Source organism: Rhodnius prolixus, unplaced genomic scaffold (assembly GCF_049639745.1).
Source record: "Rhodnius prolixus isolate KJV_2025 unplaced genomic scaffold, Rpr scaffold_2, whole genome shotgun sequence".
In the NCBI taxonomy this organism is placed as follows: domain Eukaryota; kingdom Metazoa; phylum Arthropoda; class Insecta; order Hemiptera; family Reduviidae; genus Rhodnius; species Rhodnius prolixus.
In genome coordinates, this window is record NW_027411592.1 from 8,578,550 (window position 1) to 8,596,410 (window position 17,861).

Below are 17,861 nucleotides of genomic sequence, written 5' to 3' on the forward strand. Positions count from 1 at the left end.
CTCGTCTCTTAACCGTTCGGCTACCGTGGCCCTTGGCTATTAACAAGTACTTTGTGTGAATAAATTTTGGGTGAGAGCTTGCATAATTTCCGGACTAAAAGAAACTCTAGGCTTTCTAATAATTATGGATCAATTATTGTTCCTGGGTAGTCATAATTAGAAATTTTGCCTTTCAACAGCGATTTGTTCTGTTTTTATAATTATATTAATTACACATAAACACTTTCATCAAAACTTAGAGTATCATTGAAATCCTATGGGATATATTTTGGACACCAAATTATGAGGAAAACTTGTACCTTCTTGCTGTACCTTTCCGGAAGTTTTCTCGTTCCCTGTCCTCCCATTTCGCCCTAATTTCTCCCAGTTTTTATTGGTGTGCCTAGTTCTCCCAGTTCTCACTGGGTTCATTCGCCGCAGATGGCTGTACCACTTTAGCCGTCTCTCTTCAGTATCAACCTCAGCAAGTGTGACATTTAAATTCCTTCTTTTTTTTTCTGGTGATATTCCTACACAATCCAGCCGAAACTTTCCTCAGATACCGCAGCTCACTTGTCTGGATTTGAATTCTGTATACCTTTTACCAAGTGTGCAGGCACCCAGATGCGCAGATAAGAACAGAAAGAATTATCATTGTATCCTTCGACACTTTCCTATGGATTTTTCCTCCACTTATGGCAATGCAAAGAGCTCGGAAGCTCCATATCTTTCTCTTATGTCTCCATTGGTGAACACGTCCTAGCATAGTTGATCTCCGTGATATTTAAAATGTGTTTTCTGTTCCAATGGCAAGCTTTCAATCTTTATAGAACTCATCTGAGTCAGCAGAGAAGGAAACTCACAGTTACATCCAAATTCACTTCACCAAACTGATATTTCACCTCTGATGATGGATGGAAATCCAAAACTGATGTAGAATGCCAAAAAAAAAGAAAGCATATATGCTTCGACGGATAAAGTTAGCGATATCACAATTTAGTAATAAAGTTATGCCTTTCTTAAAACAACAAGTTAATGCGTTGATTTGATCGCTAAGTCATGATAAGGAACAAAATCATGTTACTAAGTATCAGACTACTTAACGACACATGTTTTAACATGCAAACATAAACTAAAGACCTACATAGATCCGCCTTTTCCACTTGCCGCTCCTTTAACACTCTGTTATTAAGTAATTGCTCGTAAAAATTCTTATACAGAATTATTTTTAACTCTTTCTTTTTAATTTTATATGACCATGGTGATTCCCTTCGGATCCCTTGTAGTCAAGAAAATTTTACAAACATTTTCATAAACAAAACTTGTAGTTGTAAAGTTCAAGTTTTTAGTTAGTTAAAAAAAAAAAAAACTTTTATAAGAGCTTTTAAGCCAACTCAATTTAACTCTTGTTAAATAGTTATATCCACTTTTAATTTTGTAATAAAAATGCTTGAATAGTAATAAAATAGTTTTTATATCCTTGGATAGTATAAACTTTATGGATTGTTCAGTCTAATGTACTTGGATACAGCGTGCACATCTTAGAAAATTTTATGATGCGGGTATTTTACGTTACATTGCACTTAAATAAGTAAACAACTATGTGCTTATTGGGTGGTTATTTTTGTACTTATTAAAGTAAATTTGAAAATTTTAATAGTTTGAGTCCTCTGAAGAAAGATTATCTTCAACAACACTTAATTAGAAACAACTTTTTAAGTATGTATCTGAGGCCCAAATCCTTATCAGTGCACTGACGGCTTTGGAGGGTGTTGTTTCTAGGGGCGTTCCTTATTCCCTAATTGATACAAGACTTAGTCTTACCCAATATATTTTGCGAAAAAGAAAATATTGTTTTTTTTAGCCTCTTATAACTAATTACCTATATTTCCAGCATGCAAATACAGCCTTAAATATAATTTGGAATTACGATTTCTAAGAATAAATGAAACTTGATGTTCAAGACTTATAAAGGTTGGATGCTAATTCAAAGCTTCCTGCACTGATCTGATCGTAATCTCTCTTAAACATTGTTTGATGGGAACTTAACATGTCATTTCCAAAAATAGTTTCGTCTGCACTAATAATTTCTGGAATTTCCGTCAAAAAAAAAGGCTGTTGCGTGAAATTTTATTTAGATTTCTCTGCTACATTAAAATTACACATGAAGTTTTCTGGTGTGCAGTTTAGTTTAGAAGTGTTACCGCTAGATAGCTTCAGCGCTGAAGTGTTCAGTGTTTATGGGCGTTCTTAAGCTTGATTAAATGATTGTAGTGCTATCATTGTCACTTATGGTGAGAGAACGCTGGTCTAACATTGTTACTGATATAAAATTAAACATTCACCCCGGCTAGAGCATCCTAAGATAAAAATTACTCTAAGCGCCTGGTTACACCTACCTGAATGTGTAATGTTCACTCATTATCTCTGGTGAAATACAAGTTTTATTACTTTTACTACCTATAAAATCTAAAATTATAAAAAGCGGGCAGTAAGTTGTCATTACTTAATACAATATTGACTGAGCCAATATAATATTAACGGGTTAATACGGTCTTAGTTAATTACCTAGCTGCAGATTGCATAGTTAATGATGCTAAATACCCGGCTAGTTTTACACTCCAAAACTATGCTCCAAGCATTCCCATTTCGCTCTCCTTTAGAGACATTGCGTATTATAATAACACACTGATTGTGGGATTGTTGAACTTGGTTTAATTTCCTTAGTGGGATCGGTTAGTTGGCGGTTTAGTTCTGTTTGAATGGCCTGGACTGAGGATAACCGAACCAACCATATTCTTGGCCCATACCCAGTCTACAGGAGCAGCGGCCTATTGGAAATTTTCCCCCTATGCATCCAGGGATGGTAAACTCTGTCTGTGTTTGCTTTCACAATGTGGTTTTGCTTTTGCTCTTCTCTCTGTCCACCAGTTTATCCCTTGGTCGCAGCAGCCCGCTCGCCTATGGTTATTGTTAGTGTTATTAGTGGTGCTGAGGGTTTTAGTTGTAGGTTTCGCTAGTGTAGACTAGAGGATATCCGTTAAAATAGGAGGAGTGGCAAATAGCCACTGATATGAGCCTAACATTACCACTTGAACCACAGGAAAACTTTACTGAACATTTTCAATCTTATTAATACTATCCTCTATATACAGCTCACATCTTGTAACATTGTGTTTGTTTCAGAATGTAGTTTGTGTTTCGTAGAAGATTATTAAATATCAAGACAGTTTAAACGACAGATATAATTTTAACCCAATAACAACTGGTGGCTAACTAACGAACTAAAAATGCAAATGTCCTACTATGTATTCAATTTTACCCAGCTGGTTTAGCTTAAAATAAAGTGAAGGTAAAAAACTAAAATAAGTAAAGTGCCTAGACTGATAAGAAAAAATTGAAAAAAAAACGTAATGCCATTTTGAGGGTTAAATTTAAATAACCGATGCCACGAGACGAAATAAAAAAAAAATATAATAATAATAAAACGAGTCTACACATCTCCTGGGCTTAGAATGTAGACATGTCCGTAGCCATGAGAGAGCTATCTACGTAGGTGCTGTAGCTTCCTAACCCTAGAAATTATCTTCACAAGCTCTTTACACTAGCATTTAGCTTTCATTCGCCGGTTTATTTATATGGTTCATTTTTTTATTTTAAAATTCCAGGACCAGCATCGAGGATGTAGATTTTGTTGGCGCTTCAAGTCTTCGTGTTCATTGAATTCGGTCTTCGGACACGTAATAATTGTTGTTTGTTTTTAAAGGCGCGTCAACATCTATGGTCATTGGCGCCCCGGAGACTACTCAGTACAATATCCGTTACCGGATAGGGAGCTGCAGAAGTCTCCTAAGAAGAGAAAATTAAAGGGCAGTACAACTGGAATTGAAGCCGGGCACTCCGCATGCAAGTCCATTGTGCAACCAACTGAGCTAATCTCTTCCCACGTAATAATAATAAGGGAAGGGATTAGCTATGCGGTTGGTATACTGGACTCCCACGCGGAGGTCCCCGGTTTGAATCCAGCTGCTGACCCTTAGATTTTCTCTTCCTAGGAGCTTCTTACAGCTTACTGTCCGGTGATAGACAGTGTTGTCTGTAACGAGAGAAAACTGTCCGGAGGCCGCAGTGCACTGAAAAAAAACTCCGGGCGCCAATAATCTTAGAGGTTGACGCGCCTTAAATCATTAAAAAAAATAAAAATAAAAAATAATAATAATAGTAGGGAAGGGATTAGCTATGAGGTTAGCATACTGGACTCCCACGCGGAGGTCCCGGGTTCGAATCCAGCAGCTGACCCTTAGATTTTTTCTTCCTAGGAGCTTCTTACAGCTCACTGTCCGGTGATGGACAGTGTTGTCTGTAACGAGAGAACACTGTCCGGAGGCCGGCAGTGCACTGGAAAAAGCTCCGGGCGCTAATAACCTTAGATGTTGACGCGCCTTAATCTTTAATAAAAAAAAAATAATAATAGTAATAATAATAATAATAATAATAAAAATAGTAATAATAATAATAATAGTAATAATAATAATAATAATAATAGTAATAATAATAATAATAGTAATAATAATAAGAATAATAATCATAGTGTGGAGACAATCTTGCAGACCCAGGCTCCACCCTAACTTGTTAAGCAAGGTGTAGTGATTGGAAGCTATGGGTCTGCACGTGTCATCCCAGCTCGTGTAGTATATGGAAATAAGAAGAACCATGATAGTGGGCGCTAATTTCCGAGATGTCGATGCGACGAAAAAAAATAATAATAATCATAATCATAAGGAATAGATAACATTTCGTTTTCTGTAAACTTTTGGGATAAATGCAACGTGAAGCAAGCAAAAAAATACTTTTTGCACAGACAAAGAATCCATCTTTGGATTTTCAAGACATTTTCAACAAATGAAAATAAAAAACTAACTTCTTTGATACCACTTATCAACTTATTAATGAAAACAATCTAGAAGTACTAGTGTTCGAGTTTATCGAGTGCAGGTTCATGGGTTTAGTGTGGCCATAGGCTGGACTTTAGCTCATCATCACTAACAAATACATACACAAATTATACATTCTCAGACAGCCTGTAAAGGAGTCACCAGTTCACTCTTTTAGGATGCAGTGGATTTCGCTGCATTAAGCTTCTCCAGCTCCAGACTATATTCATTAATTCTTCTTCATTCATTCATTCTTCTGCATCCATTCCTTTCCTTCTCCTACCTTAATAAAGTATCTGTGGCCTCCATCGCAGAGAAGATGCCGTACTCTTAATGCCTCAACCTTTACGTTTGAGTGACTTTGTGTAGATCATTCTTAATAAATGATCCTCTACATTTTGGACCATTCAGGTCTCTCCTCATTCCATCTCCTTTTTTGCAACCTGATTTTGGGACCATCTTCGGAATTGATAATTTAGGTTTGACCTTTTGCAGCGGAATTTTAAATTAGCCACATAAGAATGAGAAACTGATTTCTCTTGCTAAACTATAAAAAAAATCTCTCCTACGTTAAGATAAAGAGAAGAAAAAGTAAAAAGCTTGGTCAACTTTTTCGAAGAAAAGCCGCAAGATTTATCTAAATGAAAATTAAAAAAAGAAGGAGAGGAAAATAAAGGATTCTGTGAGTGGATCATCTTTTTTCCAAGATTATTTATTAGACAAGACAAAAGGAAATGCTTTAATCAAATGCAGTAGAGCCGAGAGAAAGAAGTTTACTTCGTTAAGACACACTCCGCCAGTGCAGCATCACTCTTATACATCTCCCTCTGTCTCTCTTCAATTCAATGTAATTTTTTTTTTCCTTTTCTTTAATAAAAAGTAGAAGAATTCTTAGTGTTTTTCATTTTGCTTTTCTTTTTTTTTAATAATTGGGAGAGCCCTGGAGTAGGGAATGGCGAGAGAGTCCAGGATACCTTGGAGAGGTTAGCGTAGTGGTTTTAATTCAAGGTTTTGTTCACCTTCCCTTCTGCATTTCTCTAAACCACTCTGAGTTCCTGAGTTCTTTGCTTTATTAAGACTCAACTTCGAATACTTCAACAACAAACACTGAAATAGTGAATTTAACCTGACTGAAGATATTTACCCAACAGCAATCAGGATGAACTTTTCTCTTTTTGTCCCTGTTGCTCCTTACCAAAACTTTACCTAGCCTCTCTTTCGGGTATATAAACGAAAGCTTTCAGAAGATTGGCCAAATAAGAATGAGACTTAAACAATTTAACTCGCTTTTTGGCATTCTAAGGTTGAAAGTTACGGGATTCCCTTTCCGCCCTGCAAAATACCAAGATTACAATGCGGGAGAGTCCGGGAGTAAAACTAGTTAAAGTTTAACTGGTAATTTCATAGAAATATTTGTCAAAGTGGTCAAAGTGGAAATATTTATAAAAGAATTATTTTACTATTATCTCAAGGCCTCTCCTTATGCTTCCAGATAGAACATCCTAACTAGCCCGCTAATCTCGCAAAACTCACCCTGGATTAACGTAAACCTGTACCAGCTTCTTGCAACACCTCTTCGAATCTTACAAAGCCAAGTTCAGACTTTTTTTTTTAATTACTCCAAAGGTTGCACAAAATGTGGATATATTACAAATTAGTGAGCTAAAGATTCTGTGAGCTCTTTAATCTTAACCGCTGAAGCTAGAGAAGGTTGGATGTCCGGTAATCAGAGCCAATAGGTTCTTTACACCATCCTTATTCCACTTAGTAATCTCTTAGGAATCCTGTAGCTTAATTTTCTCTTCTCATCTTTTCAACTGGGCTGACAAATTAAGTTTGGGCCATCTCATCTTCAGCGCAGCCATACAAGTTACATAAGACGAAGTTTAGAATATTTGGAGGTTATGATATAGAAACTAAGAAGCGAAACAAAGTTCAACTTCAAGCCCTTACAGTCTACCTTGGTGCTTTCAACATCATCATAGTTATAGATAGAAAAAAATGATAAAAACCAAGGAAATACCACTAAAAGATCGTGAAGAAGTGGGTAATCCGTTCTTTCTAGTTTTATTCGCCTCTTTCTAGTAACAGTTATCTCAAGATTAAGTACAAATTTTCAAAAGAACGTCCATCGTGAAGTGATGCTTAATATATGTCTTGAAGTGTCTAAAGAGTGGAAAATTATTTTCAAAACGTTCGCAAAAAGACTGTAATATTTGTCTTCAAATAATGATCCTAATTAATTTAAAAACTTCTTTTTGTTTAGGTTATAACTTATTGAAATGGCAGGTTGTCGAACAGCTGGTAGCTCTATAAATAGAACTAGAAAATAACTCTCACGTTCGCTTCCTATTAGTTTCAATATTAAATTTTATATCATTTATCTTTGTGGGCACTTTTTTTTCTCCCAAGTAAGTGCAACATTGGCAATTCCAAGTGGATATTTGTGCTCCAGCTGTACAACTCTATTTCTGTAACTTCCTACGCAACTGTGTTCCATATGTTTACAAAATACAAATAACAAAATATGCAATGAAAATCAGTAACGTAAATAAAAGAATACTAAAATTTATTCTGTGATATCGCTCGTGGAATTACGGATATCATTAAGAGGGTTGCTGAAAACTTCATTCCTCAAGGATGTTTCTCCTAAAAAAATTGGATTTAGGCAAATGTTCCAAATGAGTGCAATAAGCCGAGAATAATGAGGAAGTAGTTCGTGCAATCAGACGTGATTGGGGCCCTCCAGAAGATTAATTAATTGAAACAATGGTAAGAACCGTTTCAGTTTTACCGTGAAAAATAAATAAAAAAGAATAATAATTTATCCAAAACATTTGTTTTCACTTTTTGCGACCACATGTATGTTGCATCTATCGATTTGTAGGTACTTTCTCTGAAAGCTGGAAAACTTATAATAGCATTTGAAGGATAACCTCAGTACAGACTTTTCTGTTGTAAGTTCCAATAGCGGGTGGGTTCCCACGTTTGAAGAAGCACAAAGTTGAAACGAATTAAAACCATTTCCTTTTTCAGTCACACTTCCAAGTTGGTAAGACCCGGCCTTCTCAGAGAACTGCTTTCGATCAGCTGATTGAATTTCCTACGTTGATTTGGCCCCCGTTGTTCTGCCCTTCCTACACACCCACTTCTTCATCCCTGCCTCATACCTTCACACACTAACGTTCATTTCTCTTTTATCATCTTGATGGAAAAAGTTTTAACTCCATTCCTTATTTTTACGCCTATATGTTTTGTTAGACCTTCTTAAATAAGAAAACGTAGATGTGGGAAGGTTGCCAAAAAATAAAAAAGAAGCCAGGATCTGGGAGTTGTGGGTACACATAGTGGACTTTGAAGCAGTTCTCTTAAGTGTAATAAAAGTTTTCCCATGTCTTCATTGTTATAGATGGACTGCCTCTTTCAAGTGAGTTTTGCACTCTAGCATAGAAGACAACACCGTTCATCATTCTGTTGCTCGGTGGAAGGTCTAAGTATTAGATCGCTATCATCAATTCTTCAAAACTTCTCCCCCACAATGCAGAAATTTGGTCTTTGGTCTTCATGTCTATTACTTTGCCTCTTCTGCAACCTCCAAACAATTGAGAAGTTTATTTTGTTCAGTTTGTCTGTAGTTTAACCATTACTCCAGTTTGGTGTAATGTTTGGAAAAGAATCTGAAGAAGTCACTAGTTCATCGTTCATCTTAATCTGATTCTTCATGGGTAAGTAGGAGGCGTCCCACTTCTTACTTAGTCATTTTTCCTTGTACTTCCTTATCCTCATTCTTTTATACAGAATCTCTCCTTAAGATCATCCTTTAAGTCCTCCCCTAATTTCTGAAAACTTCTTTTGCCAAAAAAAAAATCTGGCAAATGTCCAGCGATGCTGATTTGAGATAAAACAAGAGAGAAAACGTTGAGGACGCTAATGACCATAGAAGTCGATGCGCCAGAAAGAAAAACACGTTGAATGGGTTGCTAGATGATATAAGTTGATTTTATCCGTCAAAACACGCATTTTTTTGATTTGTTTCTTACTAGTTTCGGATTTTCATCCAATATCAGATTGGTGTTGAGAATTTAGCTTCCACAATGTTGCAGCCATACACTACTCTTGCTGACTCAGTCTATGATAAGTTGAGTTCATCACAGCTAGTTCGCTATTTTACTGGGCAGCCGTAAGCTTGAACATTTAGAAAATAGCGGAATTACAGGCTTAATATTTTACATGCCAATCCTTTATCCAGTTTTCCATGAAAATAAACAAAATTTCATACTTTTCCGTTTCCGCTAATATTATTACTACACAGCAAAATAATAAAATGAAAATTATGAATGAATTACTGTCAAATACCAACGAATGAAAAATAAATGAAAGAAAAATTGCTGCAGTAAACTGAATCATTTAGTTGAGAGATCCGGTAGAAGTTTCTAACATCTCTTTGTTTTCTGCATTTACGTGTAATCTGCATCTGGCAGAAATAGAAGAAAAACTGTTTTAACATCGTTTTGGCAAGACATTTAGTAGTGCAGTTTCCATATTACCTCCTAGGATTCTAGAAACAAATCGGGAAGTTGTTTATTCTAAAAACAGAACACTTTGACTTAGTCCAATGAAACTCGATGAAGTTTCACTATTTTGGGTGGCAATTAGTCTGATAATATCATTTTAAACATTCTTATCTAATTTCACAGCTAACTTAGGCTCCGTCTATTTAGTGATTCTTACCATATGATCCGATGTTCTATAATCATTAAGCCATTTTCGTTTTCCCACATCTTTTCATTCTCATCGGGTAATCCTGTTACATTAGTTCTTTTTGACAGTAGTTTTGAACTGATCTTTCATGCACCTCAGTGAGCTAAATAGTTCACCTCTCACTAGCGATGAAGCGAGCTGGCATCAATGATTTTTCCAGAAGACAATCTTCTGCAAGGAGATTATCTTGAGAAGTTACAAAAGTTAGAACATCAAAGTAAAAAACAAATAAGACTTAAAAACTCTCGATGTAGAGATCCGTTAAGCAAAGACGGAAGATAGAGATTTATAGAGAAGAAAGAAACGTGACGTGCATAGGCGGAAAACGATAAAACTGAGAGGATGAAGTGAGAGTGGGAGAATTCAGTCGAATTTAGAAACTCTCGGAGTGTACGTTAGTTGCGCGAGATGTAAACAAAAAGTAATCAGGAACCGGAAGAATTAGTTTTTGTAAAAGAAAGAAAATGTAGGGCTTATATAATTTTATATAAATGATAATTTTAGATAATCTACTAATTATTTTAATTAGATTTATTGATTTTTTATTCTTTAATTGTATTTTATTCAATTGCAATCCTGTGAAAATCATTTCAGATCCAAAGAAAAGGGCAGAGTCCCAAAGGTAAAAAAAAATAACCTCACATTAGTTCATTTTTATACTAAAAGCATGGTGTACTTGTTTTGTTATAAGCCCATAAACTCGATATAAGTCTGGTGTTTTCAACAGCTCTCTGTGAAACTATTTTTGTGGGTGAATGATTGAAAAAGCCGGAGTGAAGGACACGCTAAACTGAAGTAAATGCCAATTTTTTTTTCATTTAGTGAATACAACTCCAGAACAAGGATTTAGGTTACCTATTACTGTTGTGTCCAAGCTCAGTAACTCTCACCATTTTACTGGTCATTATTGTCCGCAAATAATTATATTAATACAATAACTGATTCCAGGTATAAATCCATGTACGGGACTGAAATGTGAATATGGATCGTCATGTCAAGTAAATCGAGAAGGACTAGCCAGCTGTCTATGCCCTGAGGATTGTGAAGAAGTAATGAGACCAGCTTGTGGAAATGATGGACGTACATATCAAAGCCAGTGTCACATGCAGAAACAAGCCTGCCAGGAGCGTAGACATGTTAAATTAGCTTACACTGGAGTCTGTGGTCAGTGGAAGACATTCTTTCCTTTTATGTTTTGTGTTTTTATTTTAACTTTATTCAAATTTGATATGGTGGATTTTGTAGTTTTTATTTTATAATTTATTTTATTTATAAGTAAGTAGAATACAGATTCTATTTCACTGCGATGATTAAAGATTTACCAGCCTGCTAACATAGTAGCACGTGTCATGCAAGTGTTTCTTCAGCCTATTCTGGTCCTCAAAAGGACTAATCTTTCTCCAGAATAAAGGCTTCCCCCAGAGAATAAATTACCCCTTGACAACTAGTCCCTAAACCAAAACCTAGATGAGAATGGCTTTGATTTGGCTACAAGTTCATCTAGATTTCAAGCTATCTCCATTCTAGGCTTGAACAGGTTTTGTCAGACTTAATAGCCTGTAGGGACGCCAGGAAATACTGAAACGGTGGCCACCTTAAACTGAATGATCTCTCGCCTTATAATCCAAACAGGACAAGCAAATATAAATTCCATGATTTTAGAACGTAGTAGCATGCGTGTTTTTGCTACCCCCTAACAAGTTTTGGTCTTGTATTTACCAACAGAAGATGATTGGCACAATCCATTGCGTCCAATCTTCATGTAGTTTTTATTTTGAAACGATAAGCCTTATCGTCGTTTATTCTCATTATTTTAATGAGTAATGTTCATAGTACAAAATCAATGGGGGAAAAAACCTGTTGCATAACATTAAGGTAATTTATAACTTAAAGTACAACTAGTTTCGACATGAATTCCCTAGAAGAAAAAATTAGTTTTAACTAATGTATCAAAACAATGATGCAATAACACCAAATCTGAAATTAAATCTTCAATAAAAGACAACTAAAGGAAAAGTCTAGAAATAACAGAATTTTAAAGGTTTAAATATGGAAAACTTGTGAAAAGGACAGTAGAAGATCTAGATTGAATATTTCACCAACACTCCTCGGTGGGAATTCTCATCTCCTTCTTCAGCAGAACACAAACTTTCTTTCCCAGGATGACAAGTTCTCACCCGTTGAAACTTTTTGGGCTAAACTCTCCCTCTTCTTTATACTTCTAAATCGTATTTGTTTTTCATACATTGCTGTTAGCGTTGTTGGTCTTAACCTTGTAAAAGATTAAGAGAAGATGATGAAACTGGTGCAAGAAAGAAAACTCCAATAAAAAGAAAATGGATCTCCTTCTTTACGCCCTGTGGGAAGGATCAGGTTGTATAATGGCTCATTCAGTTGGAAGATAAGGGTTCTCGCCACACTTCGTCTGTTATATAGTCGGATTTGGAACAAACCCAAGTTATTGGATCCTGTGGATTACCTAAACGGAAAGATTGTACTTCTTGTGATCTTCTTGCCCTCTCACTCTGTCACACAGACACACCGTGACAAAAAGTCAGCAAAGAGAGATATTTCTAACAAAAAAATAAAATTATTAACACGCGGCGGATCCTGTTGCCCAAGGCACTTCAGGTTTATTCCTTGAAAGGTAAGGTTCAGTGGATCAAGTCTCACCTCTTTACGAGGTCTCCAGGGGTTCCAGCCCAAAGCCGTACGTGAAAGAGTGCCTAAGGGCTTTCTATGTTTTCTCGCTCAATGCATGATGCCCGACAACTTCTAAGAGGTCCTTCAAATCAGCCCAAATTCAGGTAGCAAGTATGTTGTTAGCTGTACATGAGGTCATCGACCTATCGATTAAAACTAACTTAGGAACGAGCGTAAATTACTATTACTAACTAGGATAAACTAAATATAAACTATTTCTGAAAGAATCGGCTGAACTGAATGACGAGTAGAGTAAGGTCGTGAAGCGTGTGTAAGAATGAATCATCAGCGAGTGAATGAAAAGCCTGATTGCGATTGAGTGTCCCGAACAGTGTTCTGTCGTCCTTATGTACTCTGGTGCTTGGGCAGCTTCTATTGTTCTATTGTTCTAAGTCTACCTTGCTTAAAATCTTTCACAGCTACTTTTTTCATCTTTGGAATTTTCTAATACTGTGGCACTATAATAGCATCCAATACTCGAGTCTTGGTTATAAATACTAATTCTTGCTATCCCTTCGTGACATCTCCAAAATCTAATAAAATAGAATATTTGGCCGAGGAAGAGCAGCTACTACCCGCTGATCTGTTCCTAAGTGAAACCTATTTTTCGGAGAAACTTCAAATGTGTATTTCTGGTAGATAATAATAAATTATCTTGCTTTCAAGAAACATTTCCGAAAGCTGTCGAGTAATTTATTGTTTCTGTTTATAACTTTTTAGAGAATTTTTTCTTTTTAACAAAAAATATAATCAATACAATTGTTTTGAGTTTTATAAAATATAATTAATTTTGTCTAATCTTATAGGCGAAGATGGACCGTGTACACATAAAAACTGTGGAGCACTTGCTGTCTGCAGACAGACCGGCAATACAGCTGAATGTGTTTGCAAAGATTGTGGTTCAGAGTATGAACCGGTTTGCGGAACTGATGGTATTTCTTATGGAAATGCTTGTAAATTAAGAAGGGAAGCTTGTCTTCGTGGGCGCCCTATCGATGTACTTTACCAGGGACTTTGCGGTCAGTACTTTAATCAATACTTTAATTTACCGAACTAGATAATAGTGGCTATTTCATAATTGTTAAAAAAAATTAATAATTCCGTAATATTTTAATAAAAATGGAAATTAGCTTATTATTTCAATATATAAATAGGTTCTTGGGGAATTTACATTTTAGATGTAAAATAATAAAAAAAAAAAATCTTAATTAGAATGTGGGAATCAAAATTTGTTATTCATTTAATATAAACTAAAAAATTAATCTTTTTTTTCTACAATTTGGTATTTTATTAGAGTAATTGCATGATAACATTTTTTCGGGCTACTGTCGTTCCGACATTTCTTGCCATTTTCAACAATAATAATGTGTGGGGCCGCCATGATATTCGCGAGCGAAACTTCTTTACATTTAAATTATATTTCTTAGCTTATTGTAAAACTATAATCTGTAATTTAGGAACCATTCGTGGTTATCGTGTAGAAGGATGCATAACTTATCTCACTTTTCCATGCTGTAGATTGTATTATTAAAACGCTGAAAGCTACAAGGAAGAGTTTCTTGTAGTGGTCATTAATTGATCATGAATAACGGATATGTTGTTCACAACACATCAACGCTTTTCTCCTCTCATTCAGTATATTAATTCCTCTAATTTGTGCAGTAGCATAGTGGCTTTTGATAGCGTAGGGTTTCAAACCTCAGTATTTTACTGACAACCCTACATAATTCTAGACAATGACCAGCTACTAGGAAAAGAAAATCTTGAATGAATACTTATTTCCATGCATTTTGTTTCCTTTATAATATGTTATTCAAGGTTAAAGAGAAATTTTCGATCTTTTCATGAAGAAAAAAGGACAGTGAGATAAATAATTTCCTTTAGTGCTTCTTCGAAAAATCGGAACGAGGTGAAAAATGTAAATAATGCTGTAAGATTAAGGAATTCAAAACATTAATATTTATTTCAAGAATGTTCAAGAAAGGGGTTAATTTTTTACAAAGATTAGTTTTAAATAATTTTTTCAGACGGTTGCGAGAATAAGAAATGTGATTTCTTTGCCACTTGTGTCAGTGATTCAGCCGGAGAAGCGCACTGCGTCTGCCACACAAACTGCACGGTAATTGTCTTTGATAATCTGTTATTTTTTTTGAACTGTTTGATCAATAACCAAAAAAAAGTTAAATGTTACCTAAGTTTTTAATACTTATATAATGTTTAGGAAACTGTTGGAGAACAGGTTTGTGGTACTGATGGAGTTACTTACAGAAATGAATGCGAACTTAAGATGACCGCTTGCCAGAACAAACTTAATCTACAGACAGCCTACAAAGGAGATTGTGGTCAGTGTCTTTAATCATTTTAAACGCATATTGTAAAAGGATTGGATTGAGTTTGGTGTAATGGTTTTGAGCGTGGAGTTATAACAAGGAGCTCTACTATCTAGTCAGAATGAGACTAAAATTTATATTTGTCAGAGAAAACGTAACAGAGCTCCAGAAAAGTAATTGTTCATTATTAGGACTTCTTTCATAGTTGGCTGTACTATAAGCACGTACCTTGAACAAATTCAAGCACCAGAGGAGCATTTACCAGTTTATGGCTGCAAGGGCAATAAACGGAAATAATTCGCGTCCGTTTACATCAACAGGCGATGTACGTATACTAAAAAGAATCGTTCAAAAGAGTCACAATGCGGTCAACTCATTTTCTTCGACTCACAGTTTTCGAAACGAATTCATTCTAATTAGTATTACTTTGGTAATAATGCTGTACATTTCAGTAAATTGGCACAAAGAAAAGCTTAAATCTATTCTTTTTCCTGAAGCCTTAAAATTAAATTTCTTGAACAATGTTTCAGACACAAGTTATAGCTTTACACTCGAATTATTAGTGCGTTACTTTACTTACATCAATAGAAATGATTTTTGTGAAAACCTCGGAAAATTAATAAATCTTCCAGGAAGTTTACATTCCCAGTCACGCAAAAAGAAAAGTATTTCAGCAGCCCATCAGTGATGTATATACAAACATTAGCCCACGTGACAGTGTAATTACCCACTTCTTCATGAGTGTCCTTAAATGAATTTTCCCAGGGAAAGGGGGGGGGGAGAAGTTCCGAATAAAAGTTGTTGATTTACGTTTATGCAATCATAATCCAAGCGTAGGAGCCGATTTCGAGAAAATGAAAAAGTGAAAAATCGATGTAGTCACGTGGCTCTTATGGTGCAGACAGAAAACATAAAAACAAAATTGGGATTTTTCATGCCATCTTATTTCATGTGTTTAAAAAAAAAAAAGTATAGGAAGTTCGTTTTAGCCATCGCCTCAGGCCACGGCGCTCAGGACGTAAAGCCCGTCAGCAAAATAAGCATTTTTTTTTTTTTTGCACTTTTATATAACTCAGCAGAATTAATTTCTTTCTAACAGAATCATGCGCAGGCGTAGTATGCCAGTACAGAGCTAAATGCAGCGGCGGACAATGTGTCTGTCCCACCGACTGTTCGGCAGCTCCACTGGAACAAGTGTGTGGTTCGGACATGGTTACATACCAGAGTCAGTGTGAACTGCAGAAAAGATCCTGTGAAGTTGGTGATAATTCTTTGGATGTACTGTTTTATGGTAGTTGTGAACGAAGATCGCACCGACCACCTGGTAGTGGAGTAGTCGGCCATCTAGTCAGTAAGTATTTGAACTAATATATTGTCATTTGGTTGAAATGTTGACATTTTAGTAGAAAAGTCATTTGGACTTTTGAGATTCCTTGTTTTTCATTCAATAATTTCTCCAACAGCTACTCCTCTGTCAATTGGCTCTGAACGTGAAGAAGCCTGTCGAGATGTACGCTGTGATTTTGATGCTACCTGCCAGCTGGATCCAGAAGGCTATCCGAGATGTGTGTGCGTATTTGATTGTCAGAGCGAAGCAGCAAATGGAGACAATCAACAGTTGTGCGGATCAGATCTTGTGCTATACCCAAGCGCTTGTCACATGAGAGCCGAAGCTTGCAACCGGCAAACCGAGATCCGTATAAGGCCGCTAGATTTATGTCAGGGTTAGTTAATTGCTAGCCTAATGATTAAATTATAATTTTAAGGCGCGAACGCAACTGAGGTCATTGGCGCCCGGAACTTTTTTCAGTGCTTTGCCATCCTACGGACAGTGTTCTCTCGCTACAGGCAACACTGCCCATCACCAGTAGTGAGCTTTAAGAAGCTCGTTGGAAAAGAAAGTCTAAGGGCTAGCAGCTGCTTCGTGTTGGAATCCAGTATTTCCTAACTACTGAGCTAATCCCTTCCCTAATTTATCATTATTATTGTTATTTTTATTATTATTATTAATACTATTATTATTATTACTATTAGTGAATCCAGGCTAGGTCCAGGGATGAAGGGGGTGTTTTTTAGCCGGTAGGCCATTTGGTTGGGAGCCCGGCACTCTGAAGAAAAAGAGTGCGTAAAAGCATTTCACCTCCTTTCAAAAAAAAAAAAAAAATTATTACTATTATTACTATTATTATTATTACTATTATTATTTTTATTATTATTATTAATGACCCCCGTAGGGTCAGGTGAAACCACTCACTTTCTCTAGCAATCCCCTGTGATGGAACTGTCATCCAGATTTTATACAGAAGTTCTAGGAAGAGATTGATAGCCGTCAGTTTGGGATAACCACTATCTTGTGCCAACTCATGACTGAAATTGGCAATAATCTTTCGCCTCTTGTGTAATTATAGTAAAAGATTGTAATTAATTTATTAGGAATGGAAGTAAAACCTTGTGGAGGTGACAGACCACTTGTTGATCCGGAAACAGGTGAAGAACTGGATTGTGGTAACGGACATAACCGCCAAGATTGTCCAACTGAATATTATTGTCATCAAACTTCATCATTTGCAAAGTGTTGTCGTAAAGGTGAATTTTTTTGTTATTAATCATCTTTAATTTTTTTTATTGGAGCCTAGTTAACGATGATCCTTTGATTGGTATAGAATCAGGTGTCTATTTGAAAGATTGTCAAGATTCATGGTTCGGTTGTTGTCCTGATGGTAAGACACCTGCAGAAGGTCCCGACAATGAAGGATGTCCCAGTTTGTGTGGTTGCAACAAGATAGGTATTTAAATATGAATGATTTCCTTCTTTTAAATAAATTTAGTTTTCCTTACCTTGGTAAGAAAAGATTACAATGTTAAAGACTGGCATAGTCTCTGGGCTCGGTTCAGCTCAAAAAATCTAATTAACAATTTTTAACCTACATTCGTAGGTTCATACTCAGACTGGTGCGACAAAGGTTCTGGAGAATGTGAATGCCGTCCGGGAGTTGGAGGTCCTAAATGTGATCGTTGTGAACCTGGATATTGGGGGCTACCGAAAATCTCTTCTGGATACAAAGGGTGTTTGCGTAAGTAAAAATAAGCATTAGCATTACTTACTGGAAGTATTAATAGTAATTTTTACCAGAAAATAAAATCATTCCCATTG

At 35.9% G+C, this 17,861-nt stretch overlaps 1 protein-coding gene across 7 annotated transcripts in view; it reads left to right on the forward strand.

The window, feature by feature from the left end:
- The window catches only part of LOC141448883 (agrin-like), a 397,223-nt gene that overhangs the window by 368,154 nt on the left and 11,208 nt on the right, over positions 1–17,861 (forward strand). For all 7 annotated transcript variants that reach the window (XM_074117695.1, XM_074117696.1, XM_074117699.1 and 4 more), the window contains 9 exons: positions 10,623–10,838; positions 13,184–13,396; positions 14,405–14,496; positions 14,599–14,719; positions 15,807–16,058; positions 16,171–16,431; positions 17,141–17,293; positions 17,371–17,493; positions 17,644–17,781. In XM_074117695.1, coding sequence (XP_073973796.1) covers positions 10,623–10,838; positions 13,184–13,396; positions 14,405–14,496; positions 14,599–14,719; positions 15,807–16,058; positions 16,171–16,431; positions 17,141–17,293; positions 17,371–17,493; positions 17,644–17,781 — 1,569 coding nt within the window. The remainder of the gene's footprint in view (positions 1–10,622; positions 10,839–13,183; positions 13,397–14,404; positions 14,497–14,598; positions 14,720–15,806; positions 16,059–16,170; positions 16,432–17,140; positions 17,294–17,370; positions 17,494–17,643; positions 17,782–17,861) is intronic.